Consider the following 21,384-nt stretch of genomic DNA (forward strand, 5'->3'; position numbering starts at 1 on the left):
GGGCAGCATACATGGCCCTTTATAGGCTGCACTGGTCCCAAACACCCCGCCTTCCTCCCACTTAACCACAATAGGGAATTCATTTCCCATTTGTTTCCTTCCAGAATGTTCCTGCCCCACACTAGGATTTCCTAGTGGTGCCCCATCCAAGCTGTTTAACTCCCCCTCCCAAGAAAACCCCCCTCAAAAAAGACACAAAAACACCCCGAAAAGACAACTGCCAGAATGCCGTCGTTCAAATAAGGCCTGATTTTATTTAGCTCGTCGTTCGTTTCATTCCGTAAATACAGTAAAGTTGTTTTTGTCTTTTAAACAATCCAGATCTTTTTTGTTTTTAAACAAGCAGGATGGGAGACGCCCAGGTGGCTACGCAATCAAGCTTGGGAATAATTACAATCGTGTTTATTAGAGAGACCCGTGGTTTGTCATTTGGGAGGTGGGGTGGGGAGACTTAACAGATTTGGGGAGAAAGAACCGGGGGAATGGATTTTTATTTACACAAATTTAAGAGATGTCACAAAGCCCCCCCCCCTTTTTTTTGAGGGTGGGGAAATTCAAAGCAATGCCCCAAGCTGATTGACGGACAAGTCCCCCCATTGGGGTGAAAGTCGCCCTTTCCGCTTTTGCAAAGTGGCCCTTTTGCAATGGGGGAGGGGGGGGTGTCTTGAGACGGGACCCGGGGAGGGGGGGCATCTCGAAAGCCTCCCCCTTCATCCCTCACGCTTGCAACGTGTTTGCACAAGGCGCTTGACCGGGGTCGTGTCTGTGCTGGTTTCGTGGCAACCCCTCCCTCCCCCAAATAGGTTGATACAAGATAAAGAGTTGGAAGGGACCTTGGGAGGTTGTCTAGTCCAGCTCCCTGCTCAAATAGCTGGACAAGTGTATGTCCAGTCTCTTCTGGAAGACTTCTAATCATGGGGCTCCTGCAACTTCTGAAGGCAAGCTGTTCCACTGATTTAATTGGGATTTTAAAAAATTAAAAACGGGATAACAGAAATGGAAGGGACCTGGGAGGTCTTCTAGTCCAACCCGCTGCTCAAGCAGGAGAACATTACAAATGGCTGTCTGGTCTCTTCTTAAAAACCTCCAGTGTTGGAGCACCACAACTTCTGGTGGCCAGCTGTTCCACGGGTTAATTGTTCTCCCTGTCAGGAAATTCCTCCTTAATTCCAGGTTGCTTCTCTCCTTGGTTAGTTTCCACCCGTTGTTTCTTGACTTCTGCTGCTTTGGAGAATAAGTTGAGCCTCCTCTTCTTTGGAGGAAGCCCCTCAAATATTGGAAGATGCTATCCTATCAGCCCTTTCGTCCTTCTTTTCATTCAAGTAGACACCCCCCCATTCCTGCAAACCGTTCTTCGTAGGCTTTAGCCTCCAGTCCCGATCCTCTTAAGTTGCACTTCTCTGCACTCTTTCTAGAGAACATCTTTTTTTTACATCGTGGCAGAAAAAAATGTCATTTTAAAAGCCGTTTTAACCCAAAATCTTACATTTAAGGGTTAGATATGTAGTTGATCCAAGCTCATTGAGTATTTTTTTGGGTGGGTGGGGGGAGAAAGAGAAGAACAATATGGACGTTTTCAATCAGGCCTTTTTAACAGGATCCGATTCTCTGCCCCCAATTTGAGATTTAAAATTCTGCATTTCGCTAAGGCACAACGAGCACATCAACTGCTAACGCATCCTTCCCTGAAACTCCTTCTGGGGGGGAGGTGGACAATGTGGGGTGCACTCAGGGCAAGCCCCCTCCCCAGACTGGCTCCCTCCCCCCTCCCTCCCTGGTGCAAGGGGCATTTCAGGTGCCGCAGCAGCCGTGCAAATTCCAGCAAAGCAGCGATCCGATTCCCAAAAGGCAAGGAGAATTTGGTCGAACCGACTCTCAAAAGCGAGAGCTGGTGGATACAACCCCACCGATTCTGGGGGTGCCCGGGAACGTGGCTCGACTTCGCCTGAATGCCACCTTGAAATATCTGAAATAAAGATAGTATTTCTGGGACAATAACCTAGACCAAAAACTTTGGGGGAAGACGGGAGCCATTTCTACTGTAAACCTGCCATAACCTGTGCACCGTTATCCAAAAATATACTAACTCCCTTTGTCCAGAAACGATTTTGAGAAGTTTCTTAATTCTCTCTCTCTTTTTCTCCTCCCCATCTCAAAGAGATAAAAATAAAAATCTGATTTCTTTTATCAAACTGAAAATAAAAATAACTAAACCACGTCAAGGAAGGAGCGATGGTTTGGGAAGGAAGCATGCGTTTGTTCCCCATAAGCGGTTTTTAATAATAATAATCTCAGCTCGGCCCATGCCTGCTTTTTGTATAAAAATAGTGCCAGCTCTTATTAGAGGGAATAGGAGGGGATGAAGGAGGAGGGAGGGGAGGTCCAGATTAATGTTTAAAAACACTGACACTTGTGCCAAAAAGTTATTTTTTTCTTTTGGAAGGGAGGGGGGGAGAATGCAACCCATTGCTGTAATGTAAACAGGGGGCTGAAAATTTGCTTTGCAAAATAAAAGGGAAATGTTGGATTTTCCATGTGATTTTTCCCCCCCTCCAGAATGTTGTTTCTTGCATTTACGGAGGGAGAGGGGGGAGGAAAGAGGAAAATAAAAATAAGCAAAAAAGAAAATAAAGGCTTACAACGTGATCTGGCCACGATGGGAAATGGGTTGTTTTTTTTCTTCTCTCTCTCTCTTAAGGAACGTCTCTGGGTGCAGTATTGGGTTTTTGTTTTAAATTCTCAGATGCAAAACCGTCGTGCTCGCTCGGCTTCTTCAGAGTAAGCTTAAAGCAAGCGAAGAGGAGAGAGGCGGACGCGAGAGGATTAGTCCCAGATTAACCGGGGGGGGGCCCTCTCAAATGCCCCCCCGTTATTAAGAGCGGTAGTCCTTTTTGCTGTACGGTTTATTGCCTAGGATGCTATCGATTTCATGGATAATCGAAGAGGACAGCTTGGGAAGAACCTATCCGGGAAAGAAGGATGAAATTAAATTTGCAATCTCACCTATTTTTCCTATCCGGCCTTCATCTTGGAAACAAACCACCCTGATATCGAGTTAAAGATTTAATTTATAAAGGAGTTTTTCAGGAACACGATGATCTGTAAAATGGGCATGCATTTTAGCCTTTCTTAATATCTATCTATCTATCTATCTATCTATCTATCTATCTATCTATCTATTTCTCTATCTAATCTAATCTAATCTATGCCTGAATTCGTTGGCTCAGCTCACACCAGTGCTGAGCTGAGAGTCCCCAGCCTGTGGATGGGCCATCTGTTCCAGATTAAATTTTTAATTAGCAATATTAAGGAGACTGACGATCTATCAGTCCAACATCTAAAAGAAAAAGAAAGAAAAAAGGCCCACGGGAAGAATTGAGAAGTAAACATGAAGAAGTTTTATTTAACTTAAATGAAGGCTTATTTTAAACAGGTCTTAAGGGGAGAGGTATAAAACGTTGCTTTCCAGTGGTTCAGTTTGGGAAAAAGTGACAAGGAAGACACAATGGCTTTTGGTGTCTATGTGTGGAAATTGGTGCTTATAATTGCCACCCCCCCCCCGCCTTAAAAGACTCCCCCCTTTTCCTCACCTGTATTGCTCCAATATTCTCCATCAACTGATCGGCGTTGGAAGCTCCTAGTAGGACGGAACTGACACTCTCGTTGCGTAAACACCACGCTGGTGAAAAATGCACAATTATTAAGAGAAGAGTGTTTGCTGGCCGGATGCCCTTCCTGTCACCAGTGCGGGAGTTTTGTTCAGTAGTTATATTCTCATTGTGCCGAGAGGGAAAAATATCTGCCTCTCCCTAGGACCGAACTCACAGCCTCCTGATTGTGAGGCAAGAGCTCCACCTCTAGGCCACCACACCACTCAGAATGGTCACTAAAGAAATGGTTGTAAGTGAAGGACTTCCTGAAGGGAAGAAGGAACGAATTGCGACCTTTAACAGACTACAAAGACGTGATTCCACCAAACTGTAGGCTTGCGACACGCAATGCCCATCCGCTATCGATGCCCGCAGAACTCCCTGCCACCATATTTAATTTGGACGAGAAGGCGAGTTCCGCATTCCCACTCACCGATGGCGAGCTGCGGCAAGGTGCAGCCCAGCCGCTCGGCAATCGCTTGCAACTCCTTCAGCTTTGCCTGCTGCCGCCTCCCTTCCTCACTTAGGATCTTGTCCTTCAGCCACTGGTAACCCTAGACGGGAGGAAGAAGGCGGGACAGACCATGATTGGCGGGAGCATCCCGGGCGTTGGGCGGAATGAACGAGGGAGGGGAGCAGGCGGGCGCTTACTTTGAGCGAGGCTCGCGAGTAAGGGGGGATCCCGCCGTCGTACTTCCCCGACACGATTCCGCACGCCAAGGGGGACCACGTCATGGCTCCTACGCCTGGGAAGGAAGAGAAGGCGGTGAGGCCGCACGGCAGAGTAAATGGCAAGCGCAGAGTGCAAGGAACCGGAAACCGAGTCAAGTTTCCAAGCCGTCTCGTTTGCTGGAACACCAGAGGAAGCGAAGCCACGTTGCAAGGAATCAGTGGTCCTCGACGTACGACCACAATGGAGCCAAACATTTCTGTTGCTTGGGGGGCAGTTGTGAAGTGAGTTGCGTCCCTTTTTTATGACCTTTCTTGCCATCGTTGTTAAGTGAATCACTGCGATCATTCAGTTAGTCCCATGGTGGTTGAGTGAGTCTATCTTTGTTGCAACAGTGGATCAAGTGACCCCGGGATCCTCAACCGTCACAAGTACATGCCAGTTGCCAAGCCTCTGAATTTTGATCACATGACACAAGGGTGGTGCAACGGACATAAGTGGGAAAAACAATCCTTTTTGTATTTTATGGTTTATGATAAATGTATTTTTATGAGGATCATGATTTATCACTTATGTATCTTTTATGTACACGGAGAGCTTGTGCACCGAAGACAAATTCCTTGTGTGTGCAATCACGCCTGGCCAATAAAGAATTCTTTTTCGGTGCTGTTGTAGCTTCAAATGTCGCTAAATGAATTGTTATAACTCGAGGACTACCTGTATTGTTTTGGAAAGAGATTTCTAGTGGTTTTTTTTTTCTATTTTAAACTGTATTTTTTTAAAACCAGGACTAATTTTTAAGCGTTCTTGAGCACCAGAGGCAGCTAAGCCATAGTTGGACTAAATTGTATTGGCTAGATTCCTACAACCCGAATAAAGGGAAGCTAAAAGAATGGGATTTTCCTGCTTGAGCAGGGGGCTGGACTAGAAGACCTCCAAGGGCCCTTCCAGCTCTGTTTTTTTTTTGCTGCGGGATAGGGTTATTTGGGTGGCGGGACAGCACCCTGCGACGGACGGGCGAGGCGAAAGACTCACCAATCTTGTGGAAAAGCTCTGGAAGTTGAACTTCGACCTTCTCCCGTTGGAACATGTGATATTCGGCTTGTTCACAAATCGGAGGGATCAGGTTGAACTGCCGGGCCACAGAATAGGCCTCCTGCAAGGAGAGATCCATTTTGATCACGTGACCACAGGGTCCATATGGTCGTTAAAGTCACGTGTGAATTTGGGGCGATTCCCCCCCCCCCCCAATGCCTTTGGAAGGTGTGGGAGCTTCATCGCTGGCAGCTTTCGAGAAGAGACTGGGCTGCCCTCCGTCAGAAATGGTGTAGGGTTGGACTAGATGACCTACAAGGTCCCTTCCGACTCTGTTACTCTCTTAAATCCCTTTGGATTTTCTCTGCAATCCTGGCCCACGGGGAGCTGTCCAGGGTGCTGATTCGCTTGGTCTCCAACTCCGATGCTTTGCTCAGCCTGGAAGAGCCTTTCAGGTGGGGGCGTTATTCTATTCTAAGTGGGAAAGTGGGTGAAGGAAAATCACTGGGGAAGAGAAGAGAATTCTGATTTTGTCTAGGACTCCATGATTGCTACTTCCAACCTCTAAAATGACGTTTTTCGGACCCCAACTGCGTTCGCAAGCGTTTAACGGTGGGTGCGTGGTTGTAGGAGGTACAGTACCATAATCTCCATGGAACTCCACCGCGAAGTGCCCCAGTACATCACCATGCCTTGGTTGATGACGTGAGTCATGGCTCGTACGGTCTCTGCAACAGATAAGAAAGCAACGAGGCGACAGGAAGAGAAAAGAAAAGAGTTAATCCGAAGAGCAGCAAAATAAGCGAGGCCGCCCAACCGAAATTAAGGCCACACCACCAAACAGGAGAAAGGAAAGGAGAGGGCAGGAGATCGGGCAACATCTTGCAAGCAAATCGAGACCTCGGGAAAAATCGGAAGAAAATGGGAGAATGTCCCCACGAGAAAATCGAGTTGGCCTGGCTACGAAACGGATCGTTTTGTTGAGATGGACACGAGGGAGGATAAGAAGAAAACAAAATGGGGACATAGAGGGAGGGCTTTGATGGTTGATCTTCTGAAGGGATCTAGCGCACAACTAGCGACAAGAGGCTCCATAACATTCTAAGTTGTGGCCATCAACCTCTTAAGAGGCTCCAGAAACATGGCGGACACGTCCCGCCTGGTATCGCTCTTAGATTGGTGGGATCCTGACACGGAACGTGGAAATGGGGGATGTTCTCCAGTTGGTATCTGAGGAACAGGTCCTCCAAGGTTGGGTGACCAGGAATGGTTCACATCAAATCACAAGAATGTAGAAGTTGGAATCGAGAACGTCAAATCCAACTCCTACGTCAAGGGTTCCGGCGACTGCCCTAATTAAATATGGGTCAGTGCCGACCTGTTGCTCCTAATAAATCTTTTAGATTCTTTGGAAGCTCGGCTCGAGGCTCATGATTTCATTAGGGCAATCGCTGGAACCCTGACACCATAGGGTCCTTCAGGTTCCCCCCACTCCTGCTTCTGGCAACTCGAAAACAGGCATAGGAATGCTTTACGAGTTGACATCCTACCCAGTGCAGAATCTACAGGAAGTCGCACAGATTTACGGCAGAGAGCGAATAATCCTGCCTGTTACCCACTTTCTTGAGAAACTGGCTAGGCTCTAATCAGGTGGGAGAGCTTGCAGGAGCCACGCCACAATGCACGCATTAAGCCACGAAAGGTTGCTTCGTTGTGGTGTTGAAGGTGATGACCTTGGACCATTAGGGAGAGAGAAGGAAGGAAGGTTTTAAGGCAAGCATTTTGTGCTTTTAACGTTACTTGCAAGATGTTATATAACTAAGGGGACAGAAAGGTTGTTGGTTGTTGTTGTTATTATTATTATTTGATATTCCTTTTTCATTCTTTGCGTCGTCCTCTGAGGAAAGGGAGCTTCTGCCAATCAGAATGAAAAGCCTCCAAAGCGAAAAAGGGGGAAGAATGAAAGAGAAAAGAAAAAAAAAGGAAGGGAAAGCTAGGGATTTCTGTCCCATAAAATGCTGCTGGGGATGCAGTTAATCAAGGAGGGGTACCTTCTATGACGAATGTTCGCGACTTGGAACTAAATGGGGTCCCTGGTGATAGAAAACAGATTTGAGAGAGGCAAGAGTTTAGAGCGGTAAACCCCGCTTTCCATCCAGGGAGTGGGAGAGAAGCAGCCCCCTCCCCTAATTCGGGCCCTGTTCCTCGGGAAGAGACGGACGGATCTCGTCCGAGAAGCTGGAACGAGTCTGCCTAAAAGCCTCCAGCCACTCCTGATTTCTTTTGCCGAGAATCCTCTAATACCGTCGCAACGTCGGATTGTTCTGCTCGCGAGACTCCAAGGGACGGATTCACACGATTCCTTCAAGCAGCAGAACTCCTAACCTGAGTTAATCCAAAGTTCGGCCGGCTGGCTTGGCTATCGGACCTTGGGTAGAGCCGGCCACTCGAGGGAGCCCTTGACTCACGACCCGTTTGTTAAACATATGTGCCCGCCCGTCTCATTTATCGAGACACGCTTCGTTTAGTGACTGTTCCAAATTACGGCGGTGCTATAAAAAGGGACTTCAACTGGTCCTCGCACTTAGGACGGTCACAGAGTCCCCCGAGATCATGATTTGTATTTTATGACGGTCGTGGCATCCGGGAGGCCCACCGTTGCCATCTGTTCACTTCCAACAAGGATAAAAGGTTCTGACAAATCTGTATGCATAACAACTTTTTAAGGACCCCGCCAAGTTTAACTGGGATCACTAAGATGCTTCTGTTCTGTAGAAATTTGAGCAAAAAACCAAATTGCAGCTTACCTTCCATAGGGGTGTTCGGATCCGGCCGATTGGCAAATACCACGTCCACGTAATTCAGCTGTAGCCGTTCGAGGGACCCCTTTAAACCTGGAGGGGGGGAGAGAAGCCTTACTCTCCGTTGCAATAAGACCCAAAGGCCGTGGAATTATTACAGATAAAACAAAATAGATGAACAGGACTTCATTTCTAACTGTTCCTTGTCTGATCAGGAAATTCAGGTAGACCAGTTGGCTTTTGAAGGGGGAATAGCCGTTTTTCACACTTAACGACCATTGCTGGGATCGCATGGCCCTCATTCGGACACAACTCTGGATCAGGAATTATATTTTGGGGAGGAAGAATCGAAGGAAGCAACATTTCTTTACCTTCTATAATGTGCTTTCTGGAAAGGCCTCGTTCTGTCTCGGCCCTAAGGGGGGGGAAAAAGAAACCAAGAGAAGGATGAAGCCATTAAACAGGAAGTCCTCAAGTTACGACCATCGGCTTAGCGACAGCTCGAAGTTCCCACCTGCCTGAAAAAGTTACGAGTTACGACCTGGACCTGAAGTTCTGCAAACATGCCCCACCCGTTGCAACATGATTTGCCCTTGGGGTGGCTGGGCAACACAACCACAACTTACAATGGTTTGCAGTGACGCGTTTTATGACAGACACGCCATAAAATGGAAAAACTCACGGCCCTTCCCTTTTTAGGCAAAAAAACTACTCGTAGTGAACCATAGGTTTGAGCTTATAACTATTCCGTTTGCTTAATGACCACTGCAAGAGCATCATAAAATCAGGATGTTCACCTGTTTTGCAGCCGCTCTGACTTATGACCATCCTGGGCGGCCTTTATTACGGTCATAACTCAAGGACTGCCTGCATACTATCAAGTTTATTTTCATTTTGGAAAGAGAGAGAAACTGGCTGGGCCAGGAGGACGGGGCACTCTTCTCATGCTCAGAGGCTTACTTCTCTTCCCGTAGTTGCAAAAACGGCACCTGAGATCGGACGCAATTTCTGAAAATATTTCAAGATTATTTTCCCCCCTCGTCGTATGATGGGGCTGAGTGGAGCGAGCAACAGCAAAAATACACTTCAATCCATGAAATAAAATCATAAATAAAAATACATACGTACTTCCCTCCCCAAAAGATTTTCGTTGTGATCACTAAACTGGACCGTCTGGAAGGAAGAAAAAACAAGAGAGGAACACGGATTAAACGCCACTCAGTGCTCTAATTTCGCTTTGATTGGAGACCAGCCTACCCTGCAGGGCTGTTTCCCGCCCCCCCGTCCCCCCCTAACCAAGTTCAGTTCCCAGCCAGCCTGAGCAGACTTCAACTCCCAGAATGCCTGCTTGGCTGGGGAATTCTGGGAATCGAAGTCTGCCCGTTGAGAAACGCTCAGCTAAAATTCTAAGCAAGTACTCTTGTCTTGGTTTTGTCTCCCTTTATCAAGGTTCTAGTCCACATGAGGCAGTGAAAAACAACCCAAAACGTTTTGGGAAGGGGGGGATAAAAGTAGAATTTGGTTGCAGGAAAAGCGGTTTACCTCCATCCTTTCTTTTTGATAATGTTCCCCAGGACAACTTCAGCTCTGTGAAATTAGAGAAAAAAAAAGACACAGGACATGAACAGGAGCTCAGAAAAGGCACCGCGGGGAAGGTCTCCGAAAAGCAGCTCCTATTTTTTGGCTCACACTCTTTTTTCAAAAAAAAAAAAAGGAAAAGAAAAAGAGGATCAAAATATTATGGATGTCAGGATTCCGGCAGTGACCCCCCCAATTAAATCCTGAGTCTCGAGCCAAACTTCCAAAACTTCCAAAGGATTTATTGGGAGTAAACATGCCGGCACTGCCTGGGTGTAGCCGACTCTGAGGCACCTAAGAAAGAGGAGGAGCAGCCCCTGCCTGCCTTAATTATATTACTTTCAGCCATCCTGGTGTCGGTTAGAAAAAGGGCTATTTTTCCCCCTCAAATCATCTTCCAAATTCCATTAATTTTGAGGCAATGGGAGGCAGGTAACGGATGAAGATTCACGGTCCCTAGTGCCGTCCTCTTCTTCGGGAGAGCTTTCTCCTGCTATGCTATCCAAGATCTCCTAGTGGCCTCCGCTCCAAGACGAACCGGTCTGACTCCACTTAGCTCTGAAGTCCAGATGAAGTTTGGGCAGAAATGCCTCGGTTCCATTGAATCAGGATTAGGCCACAGTTTTTTCCACTGTTGTGTCGTTGGTCCTTAAATTTGGCTCCCCACTGTCGAGTGCCTGAATTGCAGGGATGTTTGAAGGTCATCTAGCCTGACCCCCCCCTTCCTTGGCCTCCTGTCGTTGTTGTGAGAAGCACAAGCCAGACTTACTTCCCTGCGGCGTAGACCTCGGCCGTGTCGAAAAGGTTGATGCCGTTGTCATAAGCCAGGGTCATCAGCTGCTCGGCCACCTGCAAGAGAGACACTGATGGGATCCCGGGAGCCGAGTTGAGCAAACCACGATTGCTGGTTCCATCACTTGGGATGTGAGGTTTGAAGGGGCCAGATCCCCCCCATTAAATTTAAACAATCCAAAACTATTAAAAAACAAAATAAAATATGTAAAAAACAAGTTGTAAAAATATAAAATATAAATAGTAAAAAGATACCCCCAAATAAAAGCTATAAAAATAAGCTATAAGAAATAAATTATAAAAAATAAACTACAAAATACACAAAAATGAAAAGTATTAACAAACTATAAAAATAAAACAAATTATAGAATATCAAATAATCTATAAAATATGCAAAAATAAAATAAGCTATAAAGATTATCTGTAAAAAAATAAACCATGATATAAACTAGAAAACAATACAAAAATGAAATACTAAAAAACTAAACTATAAAAATAGAATAAAACAAGTTATAGAATATCAAATAACCTATCAAAATATGCAAAAATAAAATAAACTATAAAGATTATATGTAAAAAAAATAAGATAAGCCATATAAAATAAAATAAACTAGAAAACATACAAAAATATTAAAAAGCTAAACTACAAAAATAGAATAAAACAAACTATAATGCATGAAATAAACTGTAAAGAACATGCAAAAATAAGCTACAGAAATAAACGATAAAAAATGAAATCAATTAGGAAACATACAAAAATAAAATACTAAAAAACAAAGTATAAAAATAGAATAAAACACACTGCAAAATATAAAATAGATTATAAGAAAAATGCAATTTTTTAAAAATAAGATATTATGAAAAGTAAATTATAAGGATTAAATAAACGTTTTCCTGGCTCTGGATGTTGTCGAACCAGGTGCGTGTTCTGTCTCTACCTGGCCTGCTCTGCAAGGCTGGATTTGCAAGGTTTTCCTCTTCTTTAAATGTGAAACCATCCTGTACTTACATGTTTATTAAATACATTTAGCTGTCCCACACACTAATTTGGGTCACACTCCAATTTTACAACCCTCTGCAAAACGGTCAGTTCCGATATTTGGCAGGAGTGGATGGAGGGTGTCGGAAGAGGTTAAAAAAAATCTTTTCTGGTCCAGCTTTAGCTTTTCATGCTTGCAAAAAAATTCTAAAATTGAAACCAGGAAAAAAAAAAATCTTTACCTCATCTGTTATCTGTCCTCCAAAGGTCACCCAGGTTCCTGCAGCAGACAGACAGAAATAATTAAAAAAATAATATTGTTTTATTTAATAACTACATCATTTACTTATTTTAATATCCCAGAAAGGAGGAGGAATTGGATTAAAGGGGATAAGCAGAATTTAGTGAAAGTTCAAAGTTGTGTGTGTGTGTGTGTGTGTGTATTTAAAGGAGTAGGGGAGAATTCAAATTTTGTGCCCAAACTGCGTCCTTCACAGACCCGCAAAAACTTCCTTGCACCCAAAGCCGGATCGTGGGAATGTTCACTCACCTAAACCGAGGCAGGAAACCCGCAATCCGGACTTCCCGAGGTTTCTGGAAAAAAAAAAAAAAACCACACACACACACACAACATGTGAAAAAGGAGGTTTGTTGGCTGGGCTCTGATGCTGGCTTGTGAGCAGCAGATACCTTTGCAACTCCGACCTGCACAAAAAAACACACAAACACACACGAACCCCGCATGCACTTTGGCAAGGAGAGCAAACTCGGCTGCTTCTTGAAACGGACGTTATAAAACCACAATTCAGGTCGATTCCCTCTTCCGGGAAGGACCATTCCAGGTCACAGCAGCTCTCGTTTATCACCACTCCTCGCCCTCACGACCGTTCCTTGCAATTGCGACCATCACGGCATTTCCCCCGCCCCCCCGCCACCCTGGGGGAGCAAAATCCAGGCGTTGGGCATTTGCAACTCGTCCCTGACCCAAGTTCGTTTAGGGACCGTTCAACGTTATGAGGGCACGGGGAAAAAAGTGACTTACGGCCGGTTTTCACACTTTATGACTGTGGTCACGTGATCGAAATTCAGACCCCGGGCAACCGACTCAAAGTTATGACGGCCGCCGTGTCCAGGGCTCGTACAATCTTCTTTTGCAAACAAGCAAAGTCAATGAGGAAGACAGATTCACTTAATGACGATGTTACTAACTTAATGGCGGCGACTGACTTAACGACGACGGTTAAGGAAGGTCGCAAAACGGGGCAAAGCTCACTTAAAAACAGTCTCGCTTAGCAGAAGCAAGAAATTTGGGGCTCCCTTTGGTCGTAAGGCGAGGACCAGAGTCCTGGGGAGAAGCACCTCCTACCTGTACTTCATGCCGGGCTGTTTCGTGGCCGTGTGGCTGGTGGGGGAGACGCTCTGCGTGGACAGCTGGCCGAGGCTTTGGGCCACCATAGCCACGGCCCGAAAGCGGCCCCGGACCCCGGGGCTCCCTGCATTTTGCCGGCTGAGCCGCTCCTCGGGGGTCCGGCTCTTGACGTTGTGCTCCGAGCAGGCGAAAGAGACTTGCATGCCGGCCACCCAGCCGGCTCCCTTTGGGATGTGGAACGATGGAGAATTTCCTTCGCGGAGGGAGGGACGAGCAGCGGGGACGGCTGTCCGGTCAGGGGAGGGAGCCCCCCGGAGCCATCCCCCTGAGTCCTTTAAAGGGGGGAGCACAGAGAAGGGGGGGGGGGGTTTCTGGGTTTGTTGGATGCCCCGGTTTCAGGACGCCGGTGCGAATCCTGGCTTGCTGGACCCGTCCCGCTTGAGAGGCAGCTGGCGAAGGGAGGCTTGTCCGAGTGAGGAGCCTCTTGCCTGCCTGCCACGCACGGCTGCTCCTTCTCTTCCTCGGTGGCGCCCAGAGAGACGGCAAGCCTCGTGCGCACACACAAGTGCGCACACACACCACACACACACACACACACCACACAGAGAGACACAAGCTGTCTTTTCACTCCCACCTGGGCTGTTTCCTGGTCCCGCTGCTCCTCCCCACAGAGGAAGCAAAGCTGCAGGTGAAGAGCGGGTAGCAGCCTCTGTCGTCCAACCCCCGGTGTTTTCTCTTCCTCCTCTTCTCCCTTCTTCTTTCCTCCGTTTGTTTCTCCTCTCCTCTCCCCTTCTTCCTTCTCCTCCATTCTTCCTTCTTCTTCCCCTTCCTCTTCTTCCTCCTTCTCTTCTTCCTCTTTCCTCCTTCTCTTGTCTTCCCCCTCCTTTCCTCTTCATCTCCTCCTCCTCCTTTTTCTCCTTCTCTTCTTCCCCTCCTCTCCTTCCTCTTCATCTCTTTCTCCTTTTTCTTTCCTCCAGAAATTGTGAATGCTCCATCCCTGGAGGTTTTCAAGACTGGACAGGAGAGCCACTTGTCTGAAATGGTTGAGGGTCCCTGCTTGAGTAGGGGGCTGGACTAGATGACCTCTGAGGTCCCTTCCAACTTTGTTATTCTGAGATAGGGATGGATAGATAGGTAGGTAGGTAGGTAGATAGGACAGACAGACGGACGGACGGATGGATAGGCAGACATGACAGAGGGAGGAATGGATGGATGGATGGATGGATGGATGATTAATGGAGGGAGGGAGGAAGAGGGAGAGATCAGATTCCCTCCGGAAGCTCTGGGTGCTCCATCATGGGAGGTTTTCAAGACAAGACTGGGCCATCATATAAAATCTCTTGCATTGAACACGGGGCTGGACTAGAAGACCTCCGAGGTCCCTTGCAACTCTTGTTATTTTTCTTCTGATAATCTGCAACAGGCAGATCGCCCGGGACTCTCCCTTCTTCCCCAAAACCATTGAGCCTCTCCTTCCTCTCCTCTTGGTGAAGCTTCTGCCCATTTTATGTTGAATTTCTCAGCGCCTGGCGGAGGCTTCCTTCGCTCCCGGCTATAAGGCTTTTTCCGGTTTTTATTTCTTGTTTTTTTTTTTAACTTGCAAGAGATGAATAATAGATCAGCCCTTATTAGAAAGCCTGTAATCCAACACTTTTCTAAATGTCCTGCCATGCACCCGGGCTTATAAACAGAGGCACCTGCAATATTCATGGCAGGCAGGGGAAGGAAATGTAATATTTATGGCGCACTGCCCAACTCTGCCCTCCCGAGTCAAAGCAGGCGCCCGGCGGGGGATTTTGGCTCCCGGATGCCTCTTGCAAATAGGGGTGGTGTGTGCGTGTGCTTGTGTCTCTGTTGGTGTGTGTGTATGTGTGTGTGTGAGAGAGAGAACTTAGAGCTATCCCCTGCTGGGCCACCTGGACGCAATGTCTGAAAATGGCACCTTAAGCTTTGGAAATGCCTTTCCCCCCCCCCCTTCTTCACCCCACCCCCAAAGGAGAAATAGACAATTTGACAGCCTTGGTGGTGACTGGGAGTTTGGGAAAAGGGAAACCGAAGCAGTAGGAACGGAGAAACCAAGTTTCTTGGATGGAAATACAATAACAATAAGAGAATATGGAGTAGGATATAGTAGAATTAAGAGTAGAAAATGGAATGTAAGATAGAATGTGGGATATAGAACAGGATATACAATACAGAACAGAGTATAAAGTAGAATATAAATAACAGATAATCAGAGTTGGAAGGGACCTTGTAAGTCATCTAGTCCAACCCCCACCCAAGTGGGAGACCTTACACCATTTTTGACAGATGGGAGTCCAGTCTCTTCTTGAAAGCCTCCAGGGATGAAGCTCCCACCCCTTCCCAGGGCAATATAAAGTATAGAATATAGAATAGAATATAAAATATAGAACAGAGTGTGCAATAGAACAGAATAGATTATAGAATAGAATACAGAATGTATTACAGAGTATAAAATAGAATATAGAAGAGAATATAGATAGATAACAGAGTGTTGAATAGAAAGGAAGGTTCTAATTTTGCACAAAACTAAAAGTTTTTGCTGCAGTTGCAAACGCATCAAATTCTGGGAATTCTAAAGCACAGAAAAGCCCACGGACAGGATGAGAGGCGTTTGGAGTTGAATAAATAGCCTTTTAGCCATAATCCACTCTGTTGTTTCCCCTGGCCCCCCCCCCTGCTGTCGGAGTTTAAAAAAGAAAAGGATTATAGGAAAAAAAATGCGCTCGTGGCTAAACTCAACGCACCCCACCCTAATGGGGCAACCTGGGTAAAAACTCTTTTCCCACGTGGGTGCAAATTTAATTTTTTTTGGTATAAATTCCCCAAGAAAACAATTTATTTTTTGGAAAAAAAGGCACATCGTTTTCCTGAAGTTTTGTTAGAACAACCACCGTCATCACAAAAAGGTTGCAACATCAATCGTGACTTGCTTAAGGACCAACCAGAAATTCTGGCTGTAAAGTCGAAGACTTCCTGCACCAAGAATTATTATACATTGAAAACGTTAAGAAACCAGCACGTCTTTTCTCTGTTCAGACAGTGCCACCTGGTGGCAAGCGGAGGAGCGACACAAACAACATTGGGAAATAAACCTCTCCCTCTCCTCCATCTATCCATCCATCTCCCATCCTCTCTCTCTCTCTCTCTCTCTCCTCTGTTCGCCGTTCTGCTTACCGATACTTCATGCCGGTCGTCTGCGCCGTGCACTCATCCAGAGACAGGCCGTGCATCCGGAGGAACTCCTCCCTGATCCGGGTCTGGGCTGCCACCCGCACTTCCCTAAGTTTTTGCAGCTCAACGGTGTCGTTTTGGTGCAACTGGTGGAGGCCCCACTCAGAGTGGGACCGGCTGGCCACGCTCCGCAGGCTCCCGCTGTACGTCATCGACAGCATGATGCTGCCCGATTGGGGGATCTGCGCGGGATCCGCGAAGGAGAAGGGGTTTGCCTTAGGATCGCACGCACGCCGCATCGCAATCCCGCCTGCCGCGCACGCGCCTCTCGGTTGGTGACGAAGATTGCAAGCGTCGGTTTACGAGAGTTGTTGGAGCGACGGTTCCAAGTTACAACGGGCATGGAAAAAAAGCGGCTTAGGGCCATTTTTCCACACTTAGCGACCGTTACGGAATCCCGGTGGTCCAAATTCATAAGCTTGGCAACTGTCTCATATTTATGACAGTCGCAGCGACTAAGTTAACGATTTAAGTGATTCATTTAACAACGGGGGCAAGGAAGGTTGTAAAAATGAGGCAAAACTGGCGGAACAGCTGTCTTGCTTGGCAACGGAAATGTTGGCCTCGATTATGGTTGCAAGTCGAGGATTTCCCGCAAGGCTCATCATCCTCTAAGATCTTTCCCCTCCCCCCAAAAAAATTTAGCACCTGGGAAGATGGGTGGACTTCAACTCCCAGAATTTTGTGCGACTCTATCTGGTTTTTTTTTTTTAAAGGATGGGGAAACTTGCAACCTTTTTCACCAAGCGGGGGGAGGAAGGGGGCCGTTTGGATGGAAAGGGTCCCGAATTCCAAATTATCTCACCAACTGGCTGATTTTAATCAAACCACCCAAAAAGGGGGAAAACGCTTTTAAAACTTTGCACCTGAATTCCGCTATCTCAAAATCCATCAGGCGCTGTCTTAAGCGCATTCAATCCGTCCCTCACGAGAAAGAATTGCAAAAAAAAAGGAGGAAGGATAGAAAAGTGGAACCAAATTAGCTAAAAAGCAGAAAAAGGGGTGAAAAACAAGAAAAAATAATAATAATCAAATATCGTTTTGAACAGCCTGCAAGGATCTCTTTGCAATTCTTGAACGCGGAATTAAAAAAATGGAGATCCCTCCGTTTGATTTAGAATATGGCCTGATGGCAGAAGTAAAAATGTACGCAACTTACACAACGTGGTGTGACATAGTCAGTCCCCTACTTATAACATTTTGCTTAGTGACTGTTCAAAGTTACGACGGTGCTGAAAAAAAGCGACTTATGACCATTTTTTCACTCTTAACGACCGCTGCAATGTCTTCGTGATTATGCGATCAAAATTCAGAGGCCAGGCCACTGACTCGTATTTATGACGGTTGCGTGTCCTGGGTCATGCAATCCCCTTTTGCGACCAGATTCACTTCACAATTGATTTAACAATTGCAGCAATTCACTTAACAACAATGGCAAGAAAGTCGTAAAAGGGGGAGGGAAACTCACTTAACAACCATCTTAGTTAAACGATGGAAATTTGGGGGCTCCATTGTGGTCATAAATCCAGGACTCCCTGTACACATAAGAAGGAGATCTGTGATCAATTTGGTTAAGAGATTTTAAAAAATAAAATAATTCATGGAGATATATATATACATGATTGCAAATTGCATTTTCAAATACATTAGTTTGCAAGAAAAAAGAAGCGTTCCTTATATTAATAGCTAGGCCATTTGTCCAATTAAGGGCTTTTAGAGATCACTCCAAATGGCCTTAAAAGGAGGATCCGGTTTCCATGTCCAGATTTGGGAATTCAAAAATTTGAATGTTATTTTTTTCAAAGTTTCTTAAACTTTCAGGCGGCTAAGGAAGATCTCTCTATGAATTGCATTTTAATCCTATACCTTAAGTACTGATCACTTAATTACTTAAATTTGACCAGATAAAACCAGGATGAATACTGATTTTTAACACACACCCTTCCAGTTTTCAATGCAGCCTGCAACTGGGTGGGTGGAGGGGGGTGTCTATTAACAAGAGATGCGATGTCTGTTTACATTTGGGGGCCGAAATATTTCGTCTACCGAACCAGCGAGGGTAAAATATCTTTCTGGGAAGGGCAAATATTAGTCAAGTGTGTTCAAACATCTATTTTTCTCCGCTCCTTACAAAATAAAGCAACCCTTTCATTCAAAAATCAAATTTTGGCTGCTGAAAACAGTGGCAGAACATGGATAGGTTAGGAGTAAAATAGCTGTTTTAGCTGAAGATGTTTATTTTTGTTTTTAAATGAAAACAACCTCAAGGAAATGGAAGATTCAGGGAGCAGGACATTTAAGATCTATGGACTACATAGTCCATACACTTTCTGTTCATTCGCTGGACTGATTGCAGCTGCCAAGGGGTGGCACCATGAGATTAGATGCCGCCTTTCCCGTGGCAGGTTGCAAACATGCTTTAATTCTATTAATTAGTGGAATGCATTGCAATGGATTAATTCCTAATATTAAGAATTCAGTCAACAAAGGATTAATTTTCAATTCCATGTACGAACACAAAGGTTGATTTTTGTGCGTTTTGTAAAAAATAATAAAAAACCTTGCAGTTGGGTTGGACACAGAGAATCTGGTTTGAAATTAAACCTTGGTTGGCTTACAATCTTGTTTTGCGGAATAGCGCAGAAGCTGAGGCGGCTAAAATTCTTACCCTGCCCCGTTCCGAAAATTAAGGGAACCTGAAGGATCATTTGCAAAAGGCAAAGGACTGAAATTTAAAAATTTGGAGAGGAATTTTCAGCTAAACGGATTGGTAGACTATCCAGTTCTCGTTCCTGAGCCTGTAATAATAATAATAATAATAATAATAATAATAATAATAAGGAGGAGGAGGAGGAGGAGGAGGAGGAAGGAGGAAGGAGGAAGAAGCAGCTCTTGTCCAGCCATGGTTTAAGTCAAAAAATTGAGGTTTTAAAATCCACTTTTTCCGGTGTTTGATCGCAGTTCCTAAAATTGCTCAACCTACACCTCTCAGTGGTTTGCAAGGTGTGGCTGTGGGCCTTTCCATTCAAGCCAAATCATAAAAGATAAGCAGCAACTGAAATGTGAAGATAAACAAATATTGGGCTGTTCTTTTTTTTAAAAAGGGAGAAATAAATAAAAATATCAACACACACACAATTTTGCACACAGATCCACTGCTCTCCCGCAAAATCTGCAAAATCCCGCTGGATGCAATGAAGAGTTGACCCTATTTCAGGAGAGGAGGGGGTCCGGGAAACACCCCCATCCATCCTTCTTCTCCCCCCCCCCAAAAAAAAACAAAAATTAAGCAGAGAGAAACTCAATCCTGATGGATAAAAAAAAACACACCGGTGATGCCTTTGATGCGGAGAACTTGCCCTTCCTACAGCCGCCCCACCAAATTTGAGATCGTGAAGTTTCTTCTAGGGTGGAAAGGAATAGGAAAAAAAGTTATATCTAAATAAACCTAGTTTATTAAAGAGGCGAAGGCAGCCTTGTTCATAAACCACAGTTAAGATTTGCAACTGTGGCTGCTAAAATCACATTTCCATACAGGTTGGAGGCACCGTTTAAAACTCCCAGGTGTTTCCTTCCTTCCTTTCCTTTCCTTCCTTCCTAAAAAGCGGCCAAAATTTCCCCCCAAAAGCCAGAAAAGCCAACAATTAAACTTTTTAAAGCTACTCTCCAAGTCCAGCCACTAAAATATCTACCAATGAAGGGTGTTTTTTTTTTTAGGGGGGTGGTTTGGTGACTCCCCTAAATCTAAACCTGCTTTGGCGCCTTTCTTATCCGGAGATCCGCAACTCACCTGGTGTCTGGCGAGCCTGCTCATTAAAAGAGAACCTCTCGATTATTTAGATATATATATTTTTTTCTCACGGACGGGTGGAAAAACGGCGCACAGGCGTGGTCTTGCATGCAAAGCTTGAGGGGAGGAAAAATCCACTCTGGGTTGTCAGACTCGAATTCTCCACCCGCCCCCGAGAGCCTCGGAGAGAATTTAGCAGGAAATCCATTAAGTCGGTTATGATGATCCGAGCTAAATTATTCAACGGCGCATCTCTCGCTCTAAAAAGCTTCTGGCAGGAGAATCTGATTTATGGGAGGTGCAGAATCGATCAATGGATCGCTCGCTCGCTTGCTCTTTATTAGCAGCGACTCAGCGCCTGAGGCCGGACGGAGGTGGCTCTCCGTCCCGTGGCCGGCCACGGTGGAGACAAGAGAGGATGATGGATGAGACGAGCGGGGAAAGTCCGGAACAGACAGAAGCCCGCGATTCGAAACGTCAAATGAATCCTGTTCAGGACGCAGGAGGGACGCCTCCCCGAGATTCCCACGGCTGGCAGAGGGTGGAGGATTCCACAGATCTGTTGGGTTCCCAACCACCTTGGTTCAAATTCACCGGTTCAGGTTGTAATTTGGAGGCGAAGCTGGAAAATCCTGGGCAGATGCTGCTTTCATGAGCTGCAAGATGCAGCTGCTTTCATAAGACGCGGAAGGCGGTTGTTTTCATGAGATGGGGACAAAGATTTTGATTTGTATTTCCATGATCTTGGAAGCTCTGCAGACAGGAGCTCACCATTCAAACGTCAATCCCATGAAGGGTGAAAACAGACGGTAGGCGAGATGTGTCTCCCTCCAACAAGCCAACACCCAACTCACAATTTACCTCCTCCATGTCCTTCCTTCCAACAAGCCCAGATCCAATCTCACCCTCCACCTCCTCCACGTCCCTCTCTCCAACAAGCCAAGATCGCCAAGCAAGATCACCGAAGATGCCAGCTATCCAAAAAACCCCATTCCAAAGACCACTAAACCAACTCCCTGCCCTGATGCCCATCCGGGTAAGCTGAGATGTATCCCGGTCAGATCTTTGCCTCTACCCATTTTACCTCCCTGCCCACACAGAAATGACCTAGCTGCCCGGCCCTTTGGCCACCAAGAAGGCCGAAAGGACGAGAGGTAATTCTGCTTTCCCCGCCTTCTTCTCTTAATGCATTTTCTGCCCCCGATTCACACATGCTGGACCGTTTCCCGGCTTCCCTCAGGGGAGCAAAGGGAATTATCCCGGCTTTTGCCAACCCATCAGCGCCGATGGAGGCCAGGGAAGGTGCCCAGAAGCTCTGCAAGTTGGCGCCACTTCCGCTGATGTATCTCCTGGCGCCTTCCAAAAGAAGTTTTGCCGCACTTTGCCGAATGTGGGAACTCGGCGGTGGGAATGCGCGGAGGAGCCTCCCTGCAAGGCGAGATCCAATTATTTTTTTTTTGGCTTG

The 21,384-nt window shown here is 46.1% G+C and overlaps 1 protein-coding gene across 11 annotated transcripts in view; it reads right to left on the reverse strand.

Moving 5' to 3' along the window:
- Positions 1-234: 234 nt before the first annotated feature.
- KCNAB2 (potassium voltage-gated channel subfamily A regulatory beta subunit 2) overlaps positions 235-21,384 on the reverse strand; it is a 32,182-nt gene continuing 11,032 nt past the window's right edge. For 8 of the 11 annotated variants that reach the window (XM_087944540.1, XM_087944542.1, XM_026685573.2 and 5 more), the window contains 13 exons: positions 12,056-12,099; positions 11,748-11,785; positions 10,504-10,583; positions 9,699-9,743; positions 9,285-9,329; positions 8,528-8,571; positions 8,163-8,249; positions 5,998-6,083; positions 5,356-5,476; positions 4,302-4,396; positions 4,084-4,204; positions 3,591-3,679; positions 235-2,962 (listed from right to left, as the gene is read on the reverse strand). In XM_087944540.1, coding sequence (XP_087800666.1) covers positions 2,873-2,962; positions 3,591-3,679; positions 4,084-4,204; positions 4,302-4,396; positions 5,356-5,476; positions 5,998-6,083; positions 8,163-8,249; positions 8,528-8,571; positions 9,285-9,329; positions 9,699-9,743; positions 10,504-10,583; positions 11,748-11,785; positions 12,056-12,099 — 985 coding nt within the window. In that variant the 3' untranslated portion in view covers positions 235-2,872. Of the gene's footprint in view, positions 2,963-3,590; positions 3,680-4,083; positions 4,205-4,301; positions 4,397-5,355; positions 5,477-5,997; positions 6,084-8,162; positions 8,250-8,527; positions 8,572-9,284; positions 9,330-9,698; positions 9,744-10,503; positions 10,584-11,747; positions 11,786-12,055; positions 12,100-12,871; positions 13,446-16,072; positions 16,449-21,384 lie in introns of those variants that run through there. The other 3 variants (XR_015745488.1, XM_026685572.2, XM_026685571.2) reach the window with 3 other exon arrangements.

The sequence above is a fragment of the Notechis scutatus genome, chromosome 16, assembly GCF_049901735.1.
Source record: "Notechis scutatus isolate UNSWTSFEM ecotype Mainland chromosome 16, rNotScu1.2, whole genome shotgun sequence".
Taxonomy (NCBI): domain Eukaryota; kingdom Metazoa; phylum Chordata; class Lepidosauria; order Squamata; family Elapidae; genus Notechis; species Notechis scutatus.